The following is a 16051-nucleotide window of genomic DNA, read 5'->3' on the forward strand; positions in this document are numbered from 1 at the left end:
TTAAATAATACGAAAATATGCAGCTTACATGTTACTGCATATCAAAGATCTTTCCAAAACGTGTTTTTTCCCGTGAGTTTTGTTTTCTAAAGTGCTGGGAAATTCTACACCACTGTATAAAACCATAACCATTCAAAGGATTGGTAAGTTTTACAGTTCCGACGGAAAGTATACTGTCACGTAACATGGAAAAAGTGTATTTTCACCCGGGAGAAAGTGTATCTTTAACTGGGAAATCCGGGAATTTTTTTGCCTTGTCCACGTATACGCCCTGAGTTTATTCACATGCATGTACCGGATTCCTGTTAACAAAGTAGGCAGGCATGGGAAAATCAACTTACGATAAACGTGTTGTAAACTTTTGTAGCAGGTCAGGTTACTTTGAATTGTATCGCAAGGTCTTTGCCTTTTCCTAATGTAAGCACCTTCCTGTCACCATTGTTTTTTCTCGACAAGAGCTAAGTTTTACATGTGTTTTACCAAACTAAGAAGGAGAGGTCTCCAGAAGTGGGATCAGTTTTTTGAAACCACCTATACTGTACTGCAGGTCAGGGTCCCAGGTATCACACCCTCACTTGTCCGACCTTATGGGCTCTCATTTGCAAGTAATTGTATTTCACATAAGGGACTAGAATGTGATGAATTGTAGCACCATATAGCATGGCAGCATAGTACGAGATGGAATCCGAAATTTTCGGGCCTGTTGCTGCCATCTGGAAAGTAGTAGTAGAAGATCTTTGCACTGCTAGGTGGCGAGAGCTACAGATCTGATGAGTCAGTGTGCAGAGTGGCATTCAGCTGGGAGGACGTGTTGCGTGTCCTCAGTGATTTCTGTAATACTCTGTGTTGGGTGCATGTCGATTTTTCGATGGATCCGAGAACCGAACAGCGCGTGTGTATCAAATTCTGTGCGAATCTCGGGAAATGTACTACGGAGAACTTTGCAGTTATTCAGCAAGTGTTTGAGAGACAGAGCACGAGCCGTACGCGTGTGTCTGAGTGGCATGCTCGGTTCAGGGCCGGCCGTACAGACGTCGAAGATGATGCTTACACTGGAAGGCCCGTTAGCCAAACTTCAACAATTGGTTCGTGCGGATCAACATTGAACCATTCAAGACCTTGTGGATGAAGTGGGTATTGGTTGTGGGACATGTCAACGAAAGTTGACTGATGAATTGGGCATGCATCGTGTTGCCGCAAAATTTGTGTCAAGGATCTTGGCTGCTGATCAGAAGGTGGAGCATGTTGAAGTGTGCACGGACCTTCGTCAGACCTCATCTGATGATCCAACCTTCTTGTCACAGGTTATCACCAGCGACGAGAGCTGGATTTATGGTTGTGACCCAGAGACAAAGCAACAGTCGTCCCAGTGGAAGAGCCCGGGCTCTACATGACCCAAAAAAGCAAGACAGGTGAAGAGCAAAGTGAAGAGTATGATCATCATTTTCTTTGATGCCAAGGGAATTGTGCACAAAGAATTCATCTCAGTCAACCAAACAGTGAATTCCACGTACAACTGTAACGTTTTGCGACAGCTCCGTGAAAACGTGCGGTGATGATGGCCCGAACTTTGATGATGTCAAGGGAACTGACTGCTGTATCACGACAACGCGCCGTGTCATATGTCCTTGCTCACCAGGACCTTTTTGGCAAACAATGTGGTTATACCCCACCCACCGTATTCGCCAGATTTGGCATCTTGCAATTTCATGCTATTCCCAAAACTAAAACTCAAGTTGAAAGGCTGTCAGTTCGACATGCTAGAGCACTCTAGAAGCATCACTGGCGATGATAAACACCATCAAAGATCAGGACTTCTAGAAAACGTTTGACCAGTGTCATAAGCACTGGGACCAGTGTGTACACACGGATGGGAACTACTTCGAGGGTGATGGTGATCACTAAATGTTTGTGTGACGAATGCCGTCCAAAAAAATGTACATCAAATAACGAAAAATACATTTTTGACACTGTTACACAATCAATATAAATGATGGTTTCATCTTTTGTTTTTAACCGATATATTGGAATTTTCAAATGTTTAGGTATCATGATAAAAGTAAACAAATTCACATGTGGATAGATTATAAATAGAAAAACATAATAAAAACTGAGAGCAAATCAGAAATTGAATATTATAATTAAAATGATATAACAAAAGTTTATAAATTAAAAAAAATACATTTAAGTCAATTAATTGAATAAAGTTAATGATCAAAGTAATGTCGATGAAGATTTCAAAATATAAAGTTTCAAACTGCCGTACAAGATTTGAACTTACAACCTTTCACATGTGAGAAACACACTTTTAACCATTACCATTCTCTAAAATACACCTATTTTTAAGGTTCTTAAACCGTCACCTGAAATTCAAAAATTTTTTTTCACGATTACTTGCAAACGAGGGGCTCACTAGTGTGAGTGGCTGCACAGTGTGAAACTGTGGACCCTTACCTACTTCACAGTATACACGGTTTCAAAAACTCCATCCCACTGCGGAGAACTACCCTTGTAAGTAGTTGTATTCTGTTCTGTATGTGACATAATTAATTTGGATGATACATTAGCCAGTTCATTTTCAACTGGTCATCCACCACTCTATTTTTAATGCTTATTGGTGCTTTAATTGAATATTATTTTTGTGCCCATCAGTCAGATATATAAGAAACAGCATGTGGACTCCACGTAGATAATGAATGAAATGCACTAATTATTTAGTTTTAGAAGCTATTTTACATCCAACAGTTTTTTGTATCCTGCCTGGAAGGCGGCATGTGGGTAGTAGCAGCAGGAAAAGGTAAAACACGTCGGTACTGCAAATACAGTTAAAGAACCTTACTACAAAATTATGAGGCAGAATATAAAGTATTTTGTGCAGTCAAAACACTCAGAAGAACTCACCACTATCTTAGGTTTCTGAACTATTAGTTCTGTCCTCTGTAGGAGAGCAGATTAGGTTGGTGAAGATTGAAAGAAAAGGGCAAATCATGGATCTAAGTGACTTGCCAGCTCCTTTTTAACCTTCCCTGTATCTGCTCCTCTCCTCCTACCTAAGGAAGAAATTAAGCCTCGATTGGGCATGCTGTTTTTCGTAGCACAAGTGGGCCCCTGGCGTACTTCGTATACATGTCAAGAACGTGTCTTTATGTTACAAAGGTAATCATGTATGAGCAAAATCACAGTTTAATCTCAATTTAATTAAACAGTGGTTAAACAAACATACATAACATGAGCTAAAGCACTGGATAATTAAGTAATAATAAAATAAACTTTCATTATATCAATCTTTTGTGGCGGCAAGTCTTACCCCACAGTAATGCCGCACTTGAAGCATTAAACAGCACATTTGCAGTAGATCTAGCCATCTGCATATTCGAGTACTCATTATCTCATAGACAACTGCCTTGTTGTGGGATTGTGCTGCTAGCTTGTAATCTGGGTCATTTTTGTGCACTGACCGTAAATTTTTTCTCACTTATCTAGCTGTTTATTTTATTTTGCTGATGCTCACTTACTTTCAATCTCTCTCCAGTATTGCTGTTTAGGCAGTGCTTTCAAAAAATGATGGCAGTTCATCAGCTGAGTGTACCTGTGGTATGAGATAAAATACATCCTCTGCACTCCAGCCATCTCTTCAAAGATTTGTGTTCATGGGAATCCATTGTGAAATACATGTTTAGACTTCGTAGCTACATATACACCAGAAAAAGACTTCCAAGTGTCAAGATATTTTAGTAAAAGTCCAGTGTGTGAGTCTACTCGGGATTTTATTGTTTGTATTCTTCAAAATTTTGAGCTTTAAAAGCTATCTTTATGTATATATGTAATGTTGTTCATTATAGGATGTTGTTTACTAATAAAAATATTATTTTTTGGGACATAATTTATAAAAAATCAATATGTTAAGGGGTTAATGTAATGTGGGGAAAGAGATCTATCCATATAATTGTTGCGGACAATAATTTTCAAACTACCAATTGATTAAGCTTATCAAGAGCTTACTGCTGGTTCTAAGATACAGTGATGGCGTACAGTCTAAGAGTTGTGTACAGTGTGACTGAAGGGAGAATGGTTAGTGTAGTAATACTGTAACAGCAGTAGTAAATTGAGCAGAGGCATGGTGTGTGGTGGAGGAACCGAACAATATAGGGAATAATTACAGTATTATAAGTGAATAGCAGAAGTTCTGGAATGACTCAAATTGAAAGTTCAAATTTTATTTCACTACTTGTTTTTGTAATATAATTTTATGTCAATATACTTCATAGATTTCCTCAGGTTTTATATTGGCTGTTAAAAATAGGACTTGTATGTTTATGGCTTTACATTTAAGCTCTTTTCCTTTTGAAATTTGGGTGCAATGTGTAACTACTGTGTGATATATTACAGAAATGCATGGAATAGTTATACTTTTAAAGGGCAGCTATTGTTACCAATATTCAGGAAAGTCATTTTTGTTTGGTGATACATGCATCTTTCTGCCAACAGAAATTGAAAAATAAATTTATTAACCGTGTGCCAATTGTGGGAGGTCAGTACCCATTTTATGGTGAAATGGTTGCGTTAGAAGAAGAAGATTCTACCGATGATGATGATGGTAAGTTAAATTAATATTGATGTTACATTGTGTGTGCATAAATGCTTTATTAGCATCAATGCAGATTTATTTCTTTAAACCATCACAAATTATTTAAAACCTGTGGTACAGGAAATAGGGCAAATTTACAACTTTTGGGGGAGGGGAGGGCACCGGGGGAGGGGGGGGGGGGGAGACGGACATGGAAGCACATTCATAAGGGGAGGAGGAAATGAAACTTCACAACTTAGATAGTATGTGATGTTATTTCAGTTATTACAAAGAACTTGACGGTACGAGCTAATTTCTCCATCCACTCAGGACTGGATGCATGCACAGATTCAGTTTGCAAGGCTTTACAAAGCTGTTGTACCCTCTCATGAAGCAAGGTGACCCACAATTGTTGTAATTGGTTCTTGGTACCCTAGATACTGGCACTGAGGCAGAGTTAATGTTCGAGCTGGTCCCACATGTGTTCTATAGGGGAAAGATCTGGGGATCTTGCAGATCATCGAATATCTCAACACCACACAGGTAGTTCTTAGAGACACATGCCATGTATGGATGAGCATTCTCCTGTTAAAAAATAGTGTCACAATACTGCTACATGAGAGGTGACACGTGAGGCCGAAAGATGTCCATGACATAGCGTTTTACCGTCAGAGTTCCCTCAATCATGACTAGCTGTACCCTGAAGTCATACTTAATGGTCCCTCACTCTGTGATGCTGGGAGTAATACTGCTGTGCTTTTCCCAAAACATTGGAAGAATGGGACCTCTCCCCGATAGCTGCCATACTCACTGCTGAGTGTCATCTTGGCTAATGCAGAACTGTGATTCATTTCCGAACACAATTTGATGCCATTCGTCAGCAGTCCAGCACAAATCCAAATGCAGCCATCTTTGTTGTGTTAATGTTAGCCTATGCTTGGGACAGTAATACCGTATTCTGGCTGCTGCCAGTCTCTTGAGAAGGATCAGGATGATATAGAATGTTGCAGAGGATTGTTCTGGGAAGGGAGGTGCAGATGTGAAGGGGTTATGATGTGAAGGGTTTATGATGCGAAGGGTTTATGATGCATGTGGTGTACTATATGACAATCTTCCCTTGTGAGTGTCAGATGTGGTCAACTGGAACCCAGACATCAAATGTACGTGCCATCACAGTCTCATGCAGTCCAACATTGGGCCTTGTAACACCCAGATGCCCCATAAATCTGGATATTGCACAGTTAAACCAGCTGACCAGATGGAGACCAATAATGAAGCCTCTTTCAAAATCTGTCGTGTGGTGATAATTTTGCCTCACAGAAGTACAGAGTATCTGCATTTCCTTTATAGTGACCACTGTACATCTGACACTCTTCATGACACTTGTATATTCTACGAATACTGGTAACAATGCTAAACATGAACAACACTAATTTACTCCCGTGATTGTTCTGCCTGTCAGAGAGAACTGCAACTCTTATCATTTGTACATACCTGTCAATGGTGTGCACATATACAAAGTTATATTGAGATCAATCCATGTCTCTTGGGTGATTCACTTTTTTTTCAGGCAGTGTATTTGGTGCTTTTACATTACTTGTACAGAGGCTGAGAATGAGCTCTGACATTTAAAATTCACGCAAGGGAACGTAGCCTTCATCATTTGCACTAACAATAAAAGTTAAATCTGGATTCTGGAAAAACATGTGACTTGAGTTTATTCCTCTGTATTTACATTTCATACTTGCCTTGTCTTGTATGTATCTCTACTGATCGCTGTTTTATTTTACGTTTCAACTCACACATGATGAAATATGTATTTATGTAATTAGCAAGCTATGCAAATGGATGCACAAATATGTAATTACATTTACCATAGAAAGTTAATCAGTAGATCACTGGATGTATCTTATGGGGCAGTAAAGTTTATGAACAATGAATATGCAAGTGTGTGTGTTGTGACTCGCCGATCATTCAAAGTGCCGCTGCGCAATTACGTACGTCCTCTACGTGCGGCACTGTCTGCCAGCCATGCAGCAGCTGCGCCACCTAAGCGGCCAGCCAAGCAGCAGCCGCTAGACTGATACTCAGTGCTTATTCGAACGCTAACGTGTTCACATGTCAACTTACTCTGTGACTTATGTGTGTTGATGTGTCGTTCCTAAATATATGTGTTAAACTTGAAGTTCTAACAATTGGCGACGAGGTAGTGGATTTTTCCTTTTCACCGTTGACTCACAGGGTTCCATGGCTACTGTCGAGCAACTCTTGCAAAATCTCCTTGAACAGCAAACGCTTCTAACAGCAGCGATTCGCGATTTCGTCGTGGCGTCAAATGCGGGGCGTTTCTCGTCGTTGGCTGTACCTCCTTACAACGAGACGGTGGAAGACTGGTCTGATTATGAAAAATGTCTTCGACAGCACTTCTTGGCATTTCATGTCACGGACGAACAACCATGTAAGTCTCTGTTCCTTTCCTGGATTTCACCTCAAATGTATCGGTTGTTGTCGCAATTGGCTCTTTGAAGGATCCTGCGTCTTTGTCCTTTGCTGAAATGTGCTCACTTCTGTCTGTCTATTTTCAAAAGCAAACGCATGTGGTAGCCTCTCGTGTTGCCTTTTATCGTTGTCAAAAACAACCAAATCAATCCTATCGCGCTTGGGCTGCTGAACTTCACGGCCTCAGTCGAAAGTGTCAATTTGTTACTGACGTTCACAAAGAATCCTATGCTGATTCCATGGTATGGGATGCTATTATCTGGTCGGCGCCTGACAAAGAAGTTCGGCAACGTGCCCTTCAGTTGGCGAATCCGACTCTAGATGAAGTTCTCTCCATTGCGCAGTCTTTTGAAATTTCTTGCGCCGCTGGGGCGCAAATAGAAGTGTGGGGTGATGTTGGGGAAATACAACCTCTGTGCGCTGTTGACGACGCGTGTGGCGCGTCCCCGCCGGCCGACGTGGCCGCAGTGCGCTCCCACGCCAGCCTCGGCCTAGCCGTAAACAACCCACTAAGAAACTGCAGCAAAATCCCCGGCAACTTCCTTCATGTCCGCGGTGTTTTACGAAACATTCACGCGAGGATTTTCCCCAACGTTGGGCTGTGTGTCACAATTGCAAAAAGAAAGGTCATGTGTCTTCCGTTTGTAAATCCGACCGCATACATGATGTTCATGAACATGACGCTGATTCTGATTCTGTGTTGTCCGTCAATTGCACTTCTTCCCTTTCAGGGAAGTTATTCCTCACTGTCCAAATCCTTGGCAGAGATGTTTGCATGCAAGTGGATACCGGTTCTGCTGCCACTATAATTAATTCTCAGACGTATCTTCAGCTGGGTTCTCCACTCCTGTCCCCTGTCACTTGGCAATTACGGATGTACAATAAACAGAAGATTTCTCTCTTGGGACAGTTTAATGCTGTGGTATCTTACAAATCCGTCGTTCGCACTGTTCCCATATTTGTGGTCGACCAGAGCAACGCAGAAAATCTTTTTTGTTTCGATGCCTTTCGCGTTTTTGGGTTCTCCATAGATGACTCTGTCAATATTGTCTCTGACGCTATTCCTTATGCTCAACTGGATTCCTTGTCGACGACATTTTCGTCCCTTTTTTCTCCTGGGTTAGGCCGTGCTAACGACTTTGAAGCTCATATCACGCTCAAACCCACTGCTCGGCCAAAGTTTTTTCGGGTTCGGCCCATTCCTGTGGCCCTTCGTGATCGGGTAAAACGGGAGTTGGATCGTCTCACTACTTCAGGGGTCTTGCTTCCTGTCACTTCCAGTGAGTGGTCCTCTCCTGTCGTTGTAGTTGCTAAGCCCAATGGTGATATTCGTCTCTGTGGCAATTTCAAAGCCACTGTAAATGCTCAGTGCCTCATCGACACTTACCCTATGCCCCGTCCTGAAGAACTGTTCACTAAACTCGCTGGAGGACAATATTTTTCTAAAATTGACCTGTCAGAAGCTTATCATCAACTTCCTCTCGACGCTGCTTCCCGGCAGTTTCTGGTCCTTAACACGCCTTTCGGCCTCTATCAATACCAACGCTTGCCATTCGGGGTTGCTAGCGCCCCTGCTCTCTTTCAGCGATTCTTGGAACAATTATTGCTACCTGTCCCTGGGTGTATCAATTACATGGACGACATTGTTGTCACTGGCTCCACCACTGAAGAACATCTTCAAAATCTCCGCACACTTTTTAATGTCTTACAGACTGCCGGTCTTAAGTGTAATCTTCAGAAATCACAATTTTTTCAGGCCTCTATCACGTACTTGGGGTTTCAACTCTCTCGGGATGGTATTCGTCCGCTTCAACAAACTGTCGCTGCGATCGATGCCCTTCCTCGCCCTACATCTGTTAAGGAACTGCAGGCCTTTTTGGGGAAAATAGCATACTATCACAAGTTTTTACCGTCTGCGGCATCGGTGGCTCAGCCGTTGCATCGCCTGTTGCATAAAAACGTGCCTTTTCACTGGTCCGCGTCATGTGACGCGGCTTTCCAGAAATTAAAGACTATGCTGAAACAGGCCCCGTGCCTGGCTACTTATCGACCTGGCCAATGTCTTGCTCTTGCCACAGATGCCTCTCAATACAGGGTTGGGGCAGTTTTTCTGACGGTTCGGAACAACCCATTGCTTATGCCTCCAAAACGCTCACGGATGCCCAACAAAAGTATTCTCAAATTGAGAAAGAAGCTTTCGCCACCATTTATGCTCTTCATAAGTTTGGTGTTTTTCTCTATGGCTCAAAATTTCATCTTGTTCCGGATCACAAACCACTTGTTTCCTTGTTTCATCCATCAACGTCACTTCCCGACAAGGCTGCACACCGCCTCCAGCGTTGGGCTCTTTACTTGTCCCGTTTCAATTATGAGATTCATTTCCGGCCAACGGCTCAACATGCGAATGCTGATGCTTTGTCTCACCTTCCCATGGGTCCTGATCAGGCATTCGATAGGGACGAACTTTTGTGTTTCCACCTGGATGTTGCCGAGCCGCGGGTAGTGGATCGGTTCCCCATCACTGGGGACAGGCTGGCGGCTGCTACACCCTACCCTCTCCCGGGTTTTACGCTGTATTCAGAAGGGTTGGCCAGATCGCCCGTCCGCTAAGACTTCTGATCCGTTGCGGAACTACTACACTTTGCGCTACCGCCTCACGGCTAGGGATGGTGTTATCCTCCTCTCCACTGACAATGCTTCGCCGTGTGTTGTGGTCCCTGCGTCTTTGCGTGCTTCGGTCTTGTGCCTCCTTCACCAGGGGCACCGGGGTGTGTCTCGCACAAAATCTCTGGCGCGCCGTCATGTGTACTGGCCTGGCATCGACTCTGAAATAGCACACATGGTCGCTGCCTGTGGCCCTTGTGCGTCACAGGCCGCTGCCCCGAAGTCATCTTTGTCACCGTGGCCTTCGCCTGAGAAGCCCTGGGAGCGCATTCATGCTGATTTTGCAGGACCCTTTTTAGGTACTTATTGGCTCCTCGTAATTGACGCCTACTCTAACTTTCCTTTCATTGTCCGTTGCACGTCACCTACCACCGCGACAACCACCAGTGCTCTCGCCCGCATTTTTTCTTTGGAAGGCCTCCCCTCTACTCTTGTTACTGATAATGATCCGCAATTTGCCTCTTCCGACTTTGCCGATTTTTGTGCTCGTCACGGCGTTACGCATGTCACGGACCCGCCGTTCCATCCACAATCCAACTGTGAGGCTGAACGACTGGTCCGCACATTTAAGGCTCAGATGCGGAAACTTCTGACTTCTTCTGCTGCTGATGATGCGCTTCTCCAGTTCCTGGCGTCTTACCGTTTCATCCCCATGGGCGATCACAGCCCGGCTGAGCTCTTACATGGCCGACAGCCCCGTACGCTACTTCATCTTCTGCGGCCTCCCACGTCACGGCCGCGGGTGCCTTCACTTGGCCGGTTCACCGCCGACGACCTCGTCTGGGTACGGGGATATGGCAGGCGGCCAAAATGGAGCCCGGGCCGCATCTTAAGACACCGTGGCAGACGCCTGTATGAAATCCAGACGGACACAGGTGTTGCAGTGCGTCATTTGGACCAGCTTCGGCCTCGGGTGCCAGCAACGCCTATTCCGAATGCCGCCACACCACCTTTGGCTCTACCTGATGCTCGGGATCTTGGCATCTCTCAATACTCACAACGGAGCCCACTCACCGTCATCGCGATGCCAGCACCAGAACGGACGCCACCAGGAGACGTGCCCATGCAGGAACCGGCGGACCATCCTCTGTCAGAGTACATCTACTCGCCTTCTCCTCCAACGGATGCTGACACATCGCCCATGTCTCCTGTCATATCAACTGGACTTGCCGCAACGGGCAGATTGGTGCATGGGGCCCCAGCAGATTCGATAATTTTGCCTCACAGAAGTACAGAGTATCTGCATTTCCTTTATAGTGACCACTGTACATCTGACACTCTTCATGACACTTGTATATTCTACGAATACTGGTAACAATGCTAAACATGAACAACACTAATTTACTCCCGTGATTGTTCTGCCTGTCAGAGAGAACTGCAACTCTTATCATTTGTACATACCTGTCAATGGTGTGCACATATACAAAGTTATATTGAGATCAATCCATGTCTCTTGGGTGATTCACTTTTTTTTCAGGCAGTGTATTTGGTGCTTTTACATTACTTGTACAGAGGCTGAGAATGAGCTCTGACATTTAAAATTCACGCAAGGGAACGTAGCCTTCATCATTTGCACTAACAATAAAAGTTAAATCTGGATTCTGGAAAAACATGTGACTTGAGTTTATTCCTCTGTATTTACATTTCATACTTGCCTTGTCTTGTATGTATCTCTACTGATCGCTGTTTTATTTTACGTTTCAACTCACACATGATGAAATATGTATTTATGTAATTAGCAAGCTATGCAAATGGATGCACAAATCTTATGGGGCAGTAAAGTTTATGAACAATGAATATGCAAGTGTGTGTGTTGTGACTCGCCGATCATTCAAAGTGCCGCTGCGCAATTACGCACGTCCTCTACGTGTGGCGCTGTCTGCCAGCCATGCAGCAGCTGCGCCACCTAAGCGGCCAGCCGACCAGCGGCCGCTAGACTGAGACTCAGTGCTTATTCGAACGCTAACGTGTTCACATGTCAACTTACTCTGTGACTTATATGTGTTGGTGTGTCGTTCCTAAATATATGTGTTAAACTTGAAGTTCTAACAGTGTGTTATTTCACAGTGGCAAGGTTAGGTAAAGTCATTTTGAAGTATCATTTACATACTACCAGTCATGGGTTTTAGGTTTCCTTGTTTTTTATACTGATACAAGTTGAGTTGTGTCAGTGAGCTAACATTTAAAACAGCTTTTACGTCTGCAGCTCGTGGTCTAGCGGTTAGCATTGCTATCTCTTGATCGTGTGGTCCCGGGTACGATTCCTGTCAGGGTTGGGGATTTTCTCTGCCAGGGACTGGGTGTTTGTATTGCCCTCATCATTTCGTCATCATCATTTGTGAAAGTGGCTAAATTGGACCACGTAAAGATTGGGACTTTGTAAGGGTGCTGATGACCATGCAGTTGAGCGCCCCACAAACCAGACATCATCATCACGTCTTTTATGTTATTTCTTTTGCACCACTTGTCTGTTCAGATGCTAAGGTCCTAGAGCTTTAAAACTTATCTACCTCATTATGCTTTAATTCCATCATAACAATTAACTTCTGTGGTCATTGTTTAATGGCCACTACAAAGTATTCTGCATTTTACAAGATTATATTGCTTAGGTCTGCATTGTCATTATTCTTGGATTAACAGTTGATTCAGTAGCTATAGACTGTTCAAGATAGCACTGCCCAGTGTTGAAAATTATGCAGACTATAAAGAATTATTTATGTTGTTATAATACAGTTACAAGACCATGTGTTGTACACAGTGAATGAGTAAAACAATTAACAAAAATTAATTTTTGAAAAGTGGCGCAGATATTAAGCTATTATTGCTATTTCTTCAGAGTTTCTCATTTAAATACGAGGGTTATTCCAAAAGTAAGGTCCGGTTATAAAAAAAAAAATCAAAACTAAAATGTTTTTTCAAAACAATTGTTTTATTTACATTCCTTACATCTTTATCTATTTTTCTACATAACTTCCATACTTATTTAAACATTTGTCACATCGTTCAACAAGCTTTTGAATGCCCATGTCATAGAAATCGGCCGCCTGTGACGATAACCAGTCCTTAACTGCTTCTTTCACTTCATCATCTGTGTCGAAGCGCTTGCCGCCGAGAAACTCCTTTAAGTAACGGAACAGGTGGAAATCACTTGGCGCCAGGTCCGGACTGTAAGGAGGATGGTCCATCTGTTCCCATCCAAATTTCTTGATCAGAGCTTGCGTTTCATTTGCAGTGTGGGGTCTGGCATTGTCATGCAACAACAAGATTCCAGACGACAAAAGACCACGTCGCTTATTCTGGATTGCACGTCGAAGTTTAGTCAGGGTAGCGCAGTAGGCGGCTTTATTAATCGTTGTTCCTCTCTCCATAAAGTCGACTAACAATACTCCACGTGTATCCCAGAACACAGTCGCCATAACCTTACGTGTTGAGATTGTCTGCTTTGCCTTGACCTTGACTGGCGATGACGTGTGACGCCATTGCATTGACTGACGTTTAGACTCTGGAGTGATGTGAGAAACCCATGTCTCATCCCCTGTGACAACATTGTCTAAAAGACTGTCACCTTCCTTATGATATCGCTCCAAAAAAATCAAGAGCAAAAGCCATTCTTTTCATTCGTTGGGGCTCAGTAAGCAGCCTGGGAACCCAACGGGCACACAATTTGTGAAACTTCAAATGTTCAGACACAATTCTGTACAAAGTTGTTCTACTCACATTCGGAAAATGCATGTCTACGTCTGTAATAGTGAATCGGCTATCTTCACGAATTTTTTTGTCAACCGCATTGACCAAATCGTCTGAAATCACTGATGGTCGGCCACACCGTGGTTCATCGTGCACATTATCCCGTCCTTCATTAAAAGCTCGCACCCACTTGTGCACTTTACTGTCGCTCATTGTGTTAGGACCATACACTTCAGTAATCTGCCGATGGATTTCCGCCGCTGAATTGTTTCTTGCAGACAAAAACCGTATCACTGCCCTTACTTCACAATCGGCGGGCTGATCAATTGTCTTAAACATTGTAAAGTGACACTGTGAACTACACTCAGCAACAGTAACAAAGCGAATGGCGGCGTTTGACGCGCAAGGCTTGCCGGGAGTCGGTGCGCATGCGTGTTTTGTCATTGGCGCCAAATTTCAATAGTTACGGCGAATCGGACCTTACTTTTGGAATAACCCTCGTATATCATCTCAAACCACTTCATGAAGACTCCATGATTTTATTCCTTAGGAACGATGTTCAGGAATGCTTTGTAGACACACACACACACACACACACACACACACACACACACACACACACACACAAAAAAGCACTTTTGAGGACTCAAAATAATGCCCTCAATTTTTTTCTTTTTAGTTTTGAAAAGAGAGATTAACCACTAAATAATAATAATAATAATAATAATAATAATAATAATATCTAGCTGTATGCTATAAAATAGACATGATGGTATTGGGGTTGAATGCCTCTCAAAAAATAATTTCGTTGTATCTCTTTTATGATGATGACTATGACAATAGTAGAGAGAGAGAGAGAGAGAGAGAGAGAGAGAGAGAGAGAGAGTAAATGAACAAATATGGAGTACCTAAGATGGGGAGGGGGGATGATCCTATAGCCAGAGTGTTATACAGGTACTCAAGTGCCTAGAGAATAGATTCCTAATATTTTTGGGCCCAACAGATGAAAAAAGTACACTGACACTCATTTTTAAAATCAGTAGTTTAACAAAGTTTTCAGATTTTTATGTGTCATAGCATGCTACTTCAAACTGTGATTTGATGGCACTGAAAAGAAGTGGACAAGTAGACAGTTAAAAAATTACTTATCAAAAGATTTTAAAACTCTTTGCTTATTACTCAAAATTTGATTAACAAACATACATTATTTAAGAAAATAATATAATAATAGTTAGGAGGAGGCTGAGTGAGTTTAACAACACAGATTTTTGATATTTTGTGTTATATTTGTTATGAACAGTCTCATGCTATCATCTACTGTTGACAGTGTGTTTGTTACCTGAAACTTCATTGCGTAGTAAAACTGTGTGCTGTAGAGACTCTTAACCTGGAACATCGCCTTTTTTTTAGTCAATACTCTTTACCAACTCAGCTAATCAGGCAGCATTCATTACCCATCCTCACAACTTAACTTCTGCCAATACTTCTTTCCTCTTTTCCCATCCAAAAAACAGCACTCAACCTGTTGCAGAGTGAGAGATTAATTTTGTTTTTTACTTGGTTGTTTGTAGTCAATTGTCATTCACTATGACACTTATAAAATTCATCTAGACACCTGCTAGACATCCTCTGATGGCAGATGCAAGTGTCCAGGTGAAATTTTGGGCATGGCATTGGACGATGACAGCTAGCAACAATCCCAGGAAATGGAGTATTCGTTATACTGTCAAAACTTCAAGATTAAAGTTGATTATTTTTTAAGGAAACTTCTGAACTGTACTATTTTGGTTAAATGTGATGGAAATGTATTAAAGAAAAACTTCTTTGCTGCAACCCATATAGGAATTTGCCTTTGAAGCCAAAAGTCCAGATATCAGTTTTTTTAAATTTCAGATACAGCTTTCCACTAATTCCTGACCTATGTCCTGCTTTGGTAAATCTGTTTTTTTTTTGTTGAGAAAGATTCTAGGACCCAGTGTGAAATGATCGTGTTAAAGACTTCCTGGAATCTATTTGTAAATCTGTTTTAAAAAACTCTGAATTATGGCAAGATACTAGAAGGTCATTGTTATTTGTTTTGCACAAAGGAAAGATTTGGAAACTGATAAGAGTTTTGGTTGTACAAGGAATGTTTTGACACAAATGCAGAAATAGTTCTTTTTGCTTCGATTCACTTAAAATTGTCTCCTTGCACCAGCCGATTTCTCATTAAATTTATTACATAAATCAGTTACTAACGTATATCATTGTGAAATATCAATAAATTCTCTCTTACTTATCAACTTTGTTTTCAAAAAATGTTATAACTGGGTCAAAAATGTCACAACTTTTTAGTGGATACCCTTTGATGACCAACAAACCTTTGTATTTTCATTCCCAACGTTTTTCAATGTATATCTAAGAGCATTGCATTTGTTCTTGTTACAAAAGAGATAACTTCATCATTTTGAATAGAAACTGAAGCAGTATGGAATGAAATCACAAGTAATTTTTACCATAGTATGAGGAGCTTTCAAAGAAAAGATTGAATTTTGCTTATAACATCATTATTGCTCATTGTACTACATTTGAATGCTGGGGGGGAAAGCAGCCACGTGCATGCGTGCGTGCATGTTGACTGTCCTGCCATCCTTT

The 16051-nt window shown here is 42.1% G+C and overlaps 1 protein-coding gene across 1 annotated transcript in view; it reads left to right on the forward strand.

Annotated features, from left to right (window-relative positions):
- LOC124545625 overlaps nt 1-16051 on the forward strand; it is a 409511-nt gene that overhangs the window by 63986 nt on the left and 329474 nt on the right. Inside the window, exon 6 of the mRNA XM_047124572.1 lies at nt 4489-4597. Coding sequence (XP_046980528.1) covers nt 4489-4597 — 109 coding nt within the window. The remainder of the gene's footprint in view (nt 1-4488; nt 4598-16051) is intronic.

The sequence above is a fragment of the Schistocerca americana genome, chromosome 8 (genome assembly GCF_021461395.2).
Source record: "Schistocerca americana isolate TAMUIC-IGC-003095 chromosome 8, iqSchAmer2.1, whole genome shotgun sequence".
NCBI classification, from domain to species: domain Eukaryota; kingdom Metazoa; phylum Arthropoda; class Insecta; order Orthoptera; family Acrididae; genus Schistocerca; species Schistocerca americana.